Source organism: Teleopsis dalmanni, unplaced genomic scaffold (assembly GCF_002237135.1).
Source record: "Teleopsis dalmanni isolate 2A unplaced genomic scaffold, ASM223713v2 unscaffolded_contig_0739, whole genome shotgun sequence".
In the NCBI taxonomy this organism is placed as follows: Eukaryota; Metazoa; Arthropoda; class Insecta; order Diptera; family Diopsidae; genus Teleopsis; species Teleopsis dalmanni.
In genome coordinates, this window is record NW_024032121.1 from 1 (window position 1) to 11,907 (window position 11,907).

At 36.0% G+C, this 11,907-nt stretch overlaps 1 protein-coding gene across 1 annotated transcript; it reads right to left on the bottom strand.

The window, feature by feature from the left end:
- Positions 1–5,761: 5,761 nt before the first annotated feature.
- Positions 5,762–6,853, bottom strand: LOC119663666. Its single transcript, XM_038073273.1, has one exon. The coding sequence runs from the start codon at positions 6,851–6,853 to the stop codon at positions 5,762–5,764; it is 1,092 nt and encodes a 363-aa protein (XP_037929201.1).
- Between the last annotated feature and the right edge of the window lie 5,054 nt (positions 6,854–11,907).

An 11,907-nucleotide genomic window follows, 5' to 3' on the forward strand; every position in this document is an offset into this window, starting at 1 on the left:
TGAGATAGATTCCGATTCGAGTGCGAATATATCTATATATTTTTTGCACAAGTTTTCTGATTTTGTTTTTACAAAAGCGGGGAATTTTTTCGATAATTTTTCCAACTTTATGTTATCATTGGTTATTGGTGGTTTTGATATTACACTGTAATCGTTAAGATCTTCTGTAATAATTTTAAGATTTGGTATGAAGGCGTGTTGATTGGTAGTGTTAATTATACGTACATACGTACGTTTACTTGTTGTTATTGTATTTGCTACAAAAATACCATTCTGTATTTCTTGATGGGGTATAAATATTTCTTCGTAGGAGGAATCTGTAACAATGGTCCTAATAACTTCAGATCTCGCCGGAAGTGAAATTGAGTTTATTCTGAGGTTATTTACCATTCGTATGGCCAGATGTTGAGGGAAATTATATGGCCTCAATATTAGAATGTCTTGATCAAGGATACAATTGTATTTTTTAAGAAAATCGAGCCGAAGTATTCCATTCGACGGAATGGGAAAATCATCATCGACAACATGAAAACTATGTTGTATTAGCATGTTTTCAATTTTGAGATCTGTTTCAACTTTTCCTAAAGTATATTTTATACCATCTCATAAGCCGGTAAGGCTTATTATAGCATTCGAATTAATACTAACTTTTTCTATTTCTTATTTTTAATTACAGAAATATCCGCACCCGTATCAATTAAAAATGTTGATACTTTATTATTTAGTGTGGATCTAGCTAAAATGAAATTGGCAAGATTTAAATTAATATTATATATTTTTCTGTTAATGTTTTTAATAATTGAGCACCTGGGGTGGACTCGTTTTCCGTCTCCTGTATAATACGAACATTTCCTCTGTTTTGTACTCTGTTGTTCTGGTAGTTATTCCTATTAATAGGATTATATCCGCTATTACTATTGTAGCTGTTCCTATATTGCCCGCGTATTCGAAATTGTACGCGTCCATTTGGTTGTCCACGTCTATAGGACTCTCAGCGTCCATTAAATAGCCCGCGTCTACTTCCGAAATGTAGTATTGCGGATGGTTGACTATTTGATTCAATGCAGGAGTTTACGAACTTTGCTACCACCTCACTCATGTTGTTGAAAGTTCCCGATTCTATTACTAGTCGAACTCTATCGTTGCTAGTATTTTTTATTATCGCCTTAACAGCTGCCTTAGTTGAATAAGATTCAACTAGCGTCGGTGTAAGTCCATCCGAAATTTTATTTAATATAAATAAAAATAATAAAGAAAAATTACACATTGTGAATAATGTAGTAAAAGTGGAAATGAGCGAAGTACCTACGAAGCCGATTTCGATCATGGAGAAACTCATATCCAAAATAGAAAATTTTAAAATCTATGAATTAGCGCTAGCACAAGAAGATACAATATTTGATGCCATGGCAAAAGAAGAATTTAAGAATATTATAAATACGTTGCAACGAAGAAATAAAAACGAAAAACGTCTCAAAATATTAATTTATAAAAGCCCAGAACAAATCACGGATACAATAAAAAGATACAGACTCATTGAAGAATATCATAATACTCCTTACAGCGGACACTTAGGTGTAAGGAAAACCTTCACAAAATTAAAACAACGGTATACGTGGAGCAAAATGAAACAAATGGTTCATAAATATATCAGTACATGTCACAAATGTCAAATCAACAAACAAACGAAACATACAAAAGAACAATTAGAAATTACAACAACACCTACAAACGTTTTCGAAACAATAGAAATTGATACCGTAGGCCCTCTTCGTCCTTCAAATGGATTTAGATATATTCTCACAATGCAATGTGAATTAAGTAGATTCATCATTGCATATCCAATAGTAAAAAAAGAAACACATACAGTAGCTAAAACATTAATTGAACAACTAATATTAAAATTCGGTTTATTCAAAATACTCAAATCAGACAGAGGAACTGAGTTTGTAAATGAATTATTTACAAAAATCACAGAATTATTAGATATAAAACAAGTATTCTCAACTCCTTACCACCATGAAACAATTGGTACAATAGAAAGGAATCATAGAGTCCTCAATGAATATCTTTTAAATTTTACTGAAGAAGAAGAATGGGACAGATGGATACCATACTATGCTTTTGCATATAATACCTCACCCCACATAGACACTGGCTATACGCCACATGAACTCGTTTTTGGCAAACTACCCTCACTTCCTGATGAAAAACTCAAGGATGATATAGGTAAATTCAATTTAGAAAATTACGCGAACGAATTGAAAGCTCGTCTCAAAGTATCGATTGAAAAAGCTAGAAAGTTCACACATGATGCCAAAATTAAAAGACAAAAACAAACTAATTATAATAATAATCCAATTAGGTTAGAAATAGGAGATAAAGTATTAGTAAAATCTCAGAATAAAAGAAAACACACTAGCCCATACATAGGCCCCTTTGAAGTAATAGATATTAATGGCACTAATTTAACGATAAATGACGGTGAAGAAAATAAAGTAATACATAAAAATAATACAAAACATAATTATTATTAATAATTGTCATCAAATACAATTATTATTATCTATATATAATATTAATAACTTTATACAATTCATAATCTTTATTATATTAATCATTAGTAAACAAAAATAGAGTAAGAAAACTTCATATAAAAATAAGCACAATATATGTAATGTAATATGCAATTACTTCAATTATCATTAATAACTTTTAATTATAAATAAAAACTTATTACATGTTAGTTTTGCAAGTTCAAGTTCTATTAAAGAAATAATGATATAATAAATATACTTCAAAAAAAAAAAAATTTTTTTTTTCTTTAAAGAATAAGGGTGTAATGTGATATGGGTATGAGACCACACATATCACAAAACATTCAATTGTTCTAAATATTTTAAAGTAAACATTGACACAGTTCTATTTTGATAAAATTTATGACAAACTATTGTCAGGAAATATGAGCCTTTATTTTGTCATTACTTTGATGACAAATAACTGAGCCGCACATTGCACCATATGTGCAATATGCATAAGTCAAAACTGTGTCAATAGAATAAACGGTTTCAAGTGAAACCATATGTAGAACACTTGCATTAGTTAATAGTACACCATTTATTGATAAGTTATGTCTGTAAGAATATTATATACGTCTAATTTGGGTTAACCAATTAGACGCAAGTATTATAAGTATTAACCAATAGAATCAATACATAAGATTCTATTGGAAATTAGTTGTAAGAAATTATGTTAGAGTTAAGAATAAAAATTTAATAAAATGAGTCTCTAATGAACACTCAAAACGACCTGTCTTTGATTTTTAAATAATACGATTACAAAAATAAACATTAAAATTATTACAATATGCACACTGTAGCTTTTTTGTAAGCTCTTCGACTTCCTTGGCATATGTATTCGACGGTTTGGAATTTTGACGAATATTCATCAACTTTGCAGTGACGACATCAACGGATTCGCCTTTAACTTTCTTCTTTAGAGATTCTGTTACTTGTGGTATCGTCGTTTCTGATCCTGTGATAAGATTTATTGCTGCTCCTTTTAGTTTTGTCTTTATTAGGTTGATTGCAACTACGTCATTGCCATCATTGACACTGCTAAGAAGTTCTAGTGATGCTACAAAACTTACCAAATTTTCGGGAGTACCATCAAAATCTGATACGATTTTAGATGCGATTCCCAAGAATTCTATTGATGTTTGTGGCATTTTGTTAGTGTCAATGTTTTCTGGTTTTATTAACGTGTAGTTATATGAGATTTTCTCATGTATTTTATCAGGCAATTTTATTTCTATGCCTTTTTTACAGAGATTTTTAAAATTTTCTCTCTGTTATTTATAAAAAAACTTTCGGCTTGTTTTTTATGTTCTAAAGTAAGCCGCGAGTAATTTACGTTTAGTATTACTCGTATATTCTCTAAACTATGAAGGAGGATGTTTATGTGCTTTTCGATTGTTTCTGATGTCGTGTGCCTATTAATATTTAGGCTTTTATACGACTTGTCAAAAACTTCTTTATGGGCACTGATTTTAATTATGATCTGTTGCCATTCCATCTACCATTAGGTGATGGTGATTATAGGCAATTGATCGAAAGAAAAAGTAATTGGTTGAAAAAAATTGATTGAAAGGCAATTGATTGGGGAAAATAGAAAATAGAATTTTGTGGAAGTGTAAACAAATATTATACACTGTCTAAATTTTGTGCAACTGATATTGCTCTCGTGTATTTTTTTTTAGTGCGTTTTTGTGTAATTGGTATAATTTTATTGCCATTTGTGAAAATGGTATTAATATTACGACTATAAGATACCATGTAATGTCCCCCTTGTTATCTAATATTTCTAGTTCATTCACCACATTGGCTTGTGGCCTGTCGAATTTAGCTTTGGGACCGCACATATATTTTGCTATCTTGTTTTTCTATTTTGCTATCTAAAGGAAATGCTAACATGGACATGCACTTTAAGAAAACATAGAGGTATATACATATAAAATTGTAATTATATATGTAATTATATAAATATATAATTATACGTAATTGTAATTATATATATTTTTTTTTTTTTATTTTGTTTTTATTTTTTTAAATAGTGTAGAAAAATATATGAACATAGTATTTACAAAATACGATATAAAATTAATTAAATAAATCAAAAGTAAATTTAACATTTTCGGTTAATCAGATATTTTATAAAAATTATTGAATCTTCGTTATTTTAAATTATTAAATTTTTAAAGTAATGTGTATATTTGAAAAGCCTTAATTCTTATAATATTCAATAAGCACTTTAACTTATTGAATATTGCTTATTGGTTATAGATTAAGCACTTGAAACTTACTCTATATAAAGCAGAATTAGGTTTTCGACAAGAATCAAAGAATAGTTTTTATTGATTGATTACTTTCTTTATTGTTTCAATTTCTTTTATACAATTTTTGTGCAATAATTTTATTAATAATAATTATACCTCAGCAACAAATTAATTGGAACACTATTAATAATGCAAAATGCAAGGTTGCATATTTCACCGTTGCTCCAATTAAGTTGTTGCCTCAGCTTAACATAAATATTCAAAATAAATTATTTCACAATTGCTAAATTGCTTAAAATATAAATTGAATGACACAATTTAACAATGTGAAATAATTTATTTATTACTTAATTTCTACCTTAACATTCTCCCCTCCGTTGAGTGGTATAATAATAACTCAACTACTTATACTTCCACAACGAGCTGTTGCCGTCTTGGGGTAGGTTGTGGATATGCTGTGGACTCAGATTGAGGTGAATCATCTTTTCGTCGGGTTTGTTTACACTTCTTCATAGATTTGTATATTATGTAAGTGCAACACAATGTCAGCAGTAAAATAGTTCCCACGTAACTAATTATATGGTGTGGTTGAGAAACTGGTTCGGCCTTAACTGAAAACTTATCCATAGCCTTTAACCTTTGATGTAACATTGATAGTTCTTTCAGTTGTGTCTCAAGATGATCGTCAGCCTTGGTGATGATTGTTTTTATTTCATTTGGTGTAGTTATGGATGCAAGCTGTTCTACGTGAACAAATGATGAATGAACTACAGATGGCAATGAGTAATGACCTTGAATTGTAACTAGATTGTTTCTTATTGTACATTCTGGTCGTAATGTTAAAATCCCCGATCCTTCTATCGTGACTTGATTTAATTGTGTTCCGCAAACAGATGACATCTCAGTTCTATTCACTGTAGCATATATTCATTGATTTGTTTGTTCCATTTTCGTCCAAACCATCTTATTGGATAACTGTGTTAATCTGCAGCTTGTTGTGGTTCGATTATTAAATAATTCTTTCTCACACGTATGAGTTTCTGCGTATCTGCCTAGTTTTATATGCTTTCTAGAACAAACATACACCGCCTTGTTCGGAATTTGACAATTATCTAGCTCATTTTCTCGCAGGGGAATGTATTGATCTCGAAATGTGTTTACTGCTATAAACGAGACATCACTTTTGATTGTTAAAATGGTGTTGTGTATAACTGTTGGTATAGGTAATATTCTGAATAGTTCCATGTCATAAGAATCTATAAGTGGTACCTTAATAACAAATATGATTTGTTCCTTAGTTACTGCACCAGATATTTCCATTATTTTGTAGAGTTGAACTAAATCATCTTGATTAACCGGAAATCGTCGAGATGGTGGAATATGACTTCTTATATGTTTAATCTCATTTTTGAGTTGTTGAGGTGATAACAATAGAGGACTTATTTTTCCGTGATGAGAGTCAATTAAAACATTTATAATTTCCGCTTGTATTCTTTGCAAATTAGCACCCATCAGTGTCAATTGTATTGCAATTGATATGAATATCTGCGTAATTTTAATTTGTTCGGTTTCATTGTCGATTCGATTTAGTACTTGGCTAATTTGATCTTGAAGTTGACCAAGTTGACTATTAACAGTTTCTTCATCACGTTTAAGTATATTTAATGTTGAATCTATTATGGAGGTTTGATTCTGCAGCAATCTAGCTAGGTGGTTATCATCTTCCTTTAGCTGATTTATTGTTTGTGACATATCCTCTGCGTAATTTGAGTCCAGAACCCCAAATAAAGCCTTTGCCACATTTCCAACGAGGTTTATGGCTCCTCGTTTATCTCGTCTGTTGTTTAATAAAATCTTCTCCTGTAGGATATCATCTCTTGTATGCTCAAACGTACCTACGAGCGTGTGACAAGCCGAATCCTGCTGTAGTTTGATGCACAATTTATCTAGTGCAGAAATTCCATTAACGAATGTATTATATTGAGTCTGTACTGGAGCTAATTCATAATAAACAACCATTTTCCATTCACCTGTTACCATCTAAACAGTGCCCATATTTTCGAAGGAGAGACCAATACTTGAATTAAGCTGTGTTGTGGTTACAGGATTGCCCAATATAATTGGCAGAAAGAATAGTGTGAGAATAATTGCGAATAATGTTGTTTGTTGGGGCAACTTTATTTTCTTTGATGGAATTACCAAGGTATCTTCCTGGCTTATGTTTGAATGATGTTTTCGTTTTTCGTCTTTCTCTTCATCTTCTCGAAACAGTGGAGCAAGCAAATGAATAGGCCGTTTACAAATTCCTGCAACTATCTTCATTTCCACTACTCGTACCATGCCATCATCGCCTCGAAACACTTTCATAACACGACCTAAGGGCCAGTTAAGTGGAGCTGTATTGTCTTCTTTGATTATGACCATCGTGTTTTCTTTGACATTGTCAACAGGAACCTTCCATTTATGTCGCTGTTGTAGTTCTGTTAAGTACTCAGCGTTCCATCTTTTCCAAAATTCAAGTCTCAAATGAGAAACCAATTTCCACCTGGTAAGTAGGTTGTGATTTGTCCCATGAACATTGGTGTCTATAGGTGCAGTGAGTGGTTCACCAATTAGGAAGTGACCTGGTGTCAATGCGGCAAGATCGTTTGGATCTGATGACATTGGTGTTAATGGTCTTGAGTTCAATATTGCTTCAATTTCCACAATGATCGTTTCCAACTCTTCATAGGTTAATGAAGCTGTTGATGTACTTCGAACTAAATGATATTTAGCTGATTTAACAGCTGCCTTCCAAAGACCCCCGAAATGTGGAGTTCGAGGTGGAATGAATTTAAATGTGATTAATTTATCACTGTATGTTTGAACTATTTTATTTTGAACAGAAGTTCTACGTAGCAGTTCGGATAATTCATTTAATTTATTGTTCGCACCAACAAAATTTGTAGCATTGTCACAATGCAGCGTATTGCAATGTCCTCGTCGAGCTATGAACCTCTTCAGTGCACCAATAAATGCATCAGAAGTTAAGTCGCTCACCACTTCTAAATGGACTGCTTTTGTGGCAAAACAACAAAACACTGCTACATAAACCTTGTGTGGTCTTTTTCCTCTGATTTTGTAGTGAACCCAAAATGGTCCACAAAAATCTACTCCTGCATTGTAGAATGGCCTTGAAGGTTAAACTCTCGCTGGTGGTAGCTGACCCATTATTTGTTGAAATGTTGTTGGTCTGCTTCTTGTGCAGCGGACACAATGTTGAACCGTTGATCGAGCCATTATCTTTCCCTTGATGGGCCAAAATTGAAGTCGGATTTGTGGCAATAATGCTTGTGCACCACAATGCATGTTTTTTCTATGAACATCAACGAAAACACTTTTCACAATTTAATCATTATATGGCAATACCATTGGATGTTTGGTATCATAAGCTATAAGTGATGATGAAAGTCGACCTCCGACTCTTAGAATTCCGTTACTATTTAAGAATGGACTTAAACTGAAGAGAGAAATAGTTTTGTGCACTGTTCCATTTGAGTGTAATTGCTGCAATTCTTCCCTGAAATCGCTTTGTTGTATTATACGTATGATTACTTGTAATGATGAGTTCAACTCGTCTGGACTTAATATTAAAGAGGTAGTGTGCCTGTTTTCTTTGCCTTTGGAGTATTTTACAAATCGTAGTGCGTACGCAATGATTCGTTGCAATCTTGCAAACGAGTTTCTATAATTGATCTTATAGATGAAATCTTCAGTAATGCTGGTGATTGCTGAAGTTACGATTGAAGGTTGTGTTGAGCATTGCATTTCAAGCGCCCTCCTTTTGGTTTCAGAATGATCAGTTATAAGATGTTCCTGAGCAATTGGACCTGGCCATGATGATTCGCTTCCATATAAAAACAGTGGTCCAAAAAACCACATGTGACTGGAATGTAATTCCGTAGGTTGTAAACCCCTTGATAGGTGGTCTGCTGGATTTAATTTGGACCTTACATGACGCCATTGGCTTGCATTAGATATTTCATGAATTCGTGCTACTCTATGTGCTACAAATGTTTGAAAAATATTTGAGTTAGAGTTGATCCAGTATAATACAACTTGTGAGTCTGTCCATAAAAAGTATTTGTGGTTATCGTATGTAAGAACTTGTTTAACCTTCGCTAACAGTTGGGCTCCCAGAAGTGCTGCGCACAATTTTAATCGTGGAATTGTTTGCCTTTTTAATGGCGCTACTCTTGATTTTGAGCAAAGTAGCCGTACTATGATTGTACCTGTTTTTAGAATTGCTCTTACATAGATTGCTGCTCTTCCGTGTGGTGGCGGGATAAGAATACCACCTCAGTTTGTCTCTGCTTGTCGTAAAAGGCGACTAAAAGAGAAAATGCACAGGTTAAAGTAGAACTTCTACGATTCCTGGTAAGTCGTGAGGGCGCACAGGTCAAAGTAGCTTGCTACGATTCCTGATAAGACGACCCTTCTGCTAGCAGGTCGGCCCGGCATTTGCTCAGGCCCTGCTAAGTTGAGCAGCCTTCGGGAAGTGCGACTATCTATCAGGTCAACTGTCAAGCGATAAGTACGGTCATGTCTCTGCTTATCGTTTGACGCAGATAGTCGGGCGGGGTGAAGGAAAACACCCTTTTAGTGTATGAGCAGTGAGAATGATTGTATGAATGTGTGAATAAATGGATTGTCTGTATTAGAAATAAAACCCCCCAAACTAAGGTGGAACAGCTACGCCTTTAGCTTGGCTGCTGGGGTAGAAGCAGTCTTAGTAGCGAACTCAGGATACCTGGCGACCTCCTGTATTAAACAGCCTTACCTGTGCAATGCGAAGCTCTCCGCAGGTGGACATATCTCTCTTCGCAACTCGTGGGAATCAAAATTGATAAACAAATTCTAAATATACCAACTCAAGGCGAAGTGGTTGATGCTGATAAGGTGGACAATGAGGCCTCACAGACCGAGCTGATAGCCTTAGCTTCAGACACCACAACGCATGACGGTCATGAGACCAACAAAATGGTGGACGAAGAAGCCCCGCAAGAGGCTGATCCGTTAACCAAAACAGTTGGAAACATGACAAAGACTGATCTCGACTTGGCCGAGCGTATCCGTCTGAACAAGAGGGAGAAGCAGAAGCGAAGAAGAGAGAGGCAAAAGGCTGCAAAAGCCACAAGATCGGTTGAACAACTAGCCGATCGACTCAGCGGACTATCGCATGTGGAATCATCGCTGGAGGAAGAGCAGCTAGCAAAGAGGTATAAGGGCGGATGCCCGGAAGCTCCGACAGCAAGCTCAACTCCGTCAGCTAGAATCACAGGCGATAACTCTGATGGTGGACAACCAGTAAAGGATGTCAGCCAAGCTGAATCGACAGTCAAAGATCCAACCAGTGCACGAGGTAGAGTACCTTATCAGGCACTCAACCGACCCGCATTGGTTGGTAAAAGGACTGTTGGTCGGCGTGGTGGACAACCTTTAGCGGCTGATAACCAGAAGAGAACGCAAAACGGAACTGGGGTTAAAAAAGGCGGACAACCCATACAGGGTGTTAACCAACCAAAACAAGGCAGACAACTTATAACTGTTGTTAAGCAAGTGGGGCCCCAGACCAGTAGAGCGGACCATCTACCTAGCACAATTAAGGCTGCAAATAAACAGAATTACGGCAGGCGGGCAGTAGGAGACGCAAAGGATGGCCCTGCCCATAAGAGGTCCTATGCCCAGTTCGCTGGGACGGATCTCAATATGGGCATCACCGATTCAAGAGTCGAAGGACCTCTTGGCGAGAAACACTTAGTTGCTTTTAAAGCATCGTTGTTGAACGCCGTGGAGTCCTTAGATGGCGGAATAGGTGACATAGGGTTTGTTGGCAACGCTCGCCTTGAGGATGGGTACATTACCATTAAGTGAAAGAACCAACAGTCAAAGGCATGGCTAATCAGCACGGTAACTAAGTTGGAAGGCCTTTGGCCTGAAGCTAAGCTGACGGCTGACACGCTAACGGCGTTGCGCAACGAAAGAAGATTACTTATTTTTGTGTACGACTCTACTGTAGGCAAGGAAAGTATTCTTAGCAGACTGCAGAAGCAAAACAGCTGTGTTAAGGACACTTCAAAGTGGAGAGTTACTAACTTCAACAAGTTTGGCGAGGAGAGCAGTGCTGGCGTCAGGCTCACAGTGTGGTGCCCGAAAGAAGACGCGGAGGTGATTAAGACCGCAGGGGGTAGGCTCAACTGTGGTCTTGATCAAGCCAAAGTGAAATTCTAAAGGGATGCACGACGAGCAAGACAACGCCTCTGGTATGGGGCTAGCGGGTCTGTGTAGACCGTTAGGGAGGCGGGTGGGCCCATACCAGAAAAACATAAAGGTTGAACAACTGAATATTCATCACAGTAAAGCAGCATCAGCAATGATCCTGCGACACTTTGACGAAGAAAAGTTGGACATACTACTGATTCAAGAGCCCTGGATTGTTCAAAACGCTATTATGGGACTTGGTACATCAGTTGCCACGCTGTTCTTTCCACAGGCAGCTGGTAAAATAAGGACATCCATAATGGTGAGGAAGGGGATACAATGCATCCAATTGCCTCATCTATGCTCACCAGATCTTACTACGGTAAGAGTAGGGAGTGATGCAAATACTTTTATCGTGGCGTCAGCCTATCTACCATACGACTCTACTGAACCACCTCCCAGTCAGGAGGTAATCAGACTGATGGAGTATTGTAGGACGAAAAGGCTAGAAATTGTCATAGGATGTGATGCGAACGCACACAACATTGTGTGGGGTAGCAGCGATAGTAACAACAGAGGGGAATCTCTCCTCGAGTTTGTTGAAAAATACAATCTGATGATTGTAAACAGGGGGTTAGAACCTACCTTCGTTGACGCACGAAGGTCAGAAGTTATTGACCTAACCCTGTGCTCAGGCGCAATGACACAGAAAATTGAGAAATGGAGGGTCGCTGATAGACTAACAATGTCGGATCATCGGGCTATACACTTTGAACTACTCTGTCGTCCGAAACGCACTAATAGTCAGAGGCTAGTAAGAATTCCTGAGAATA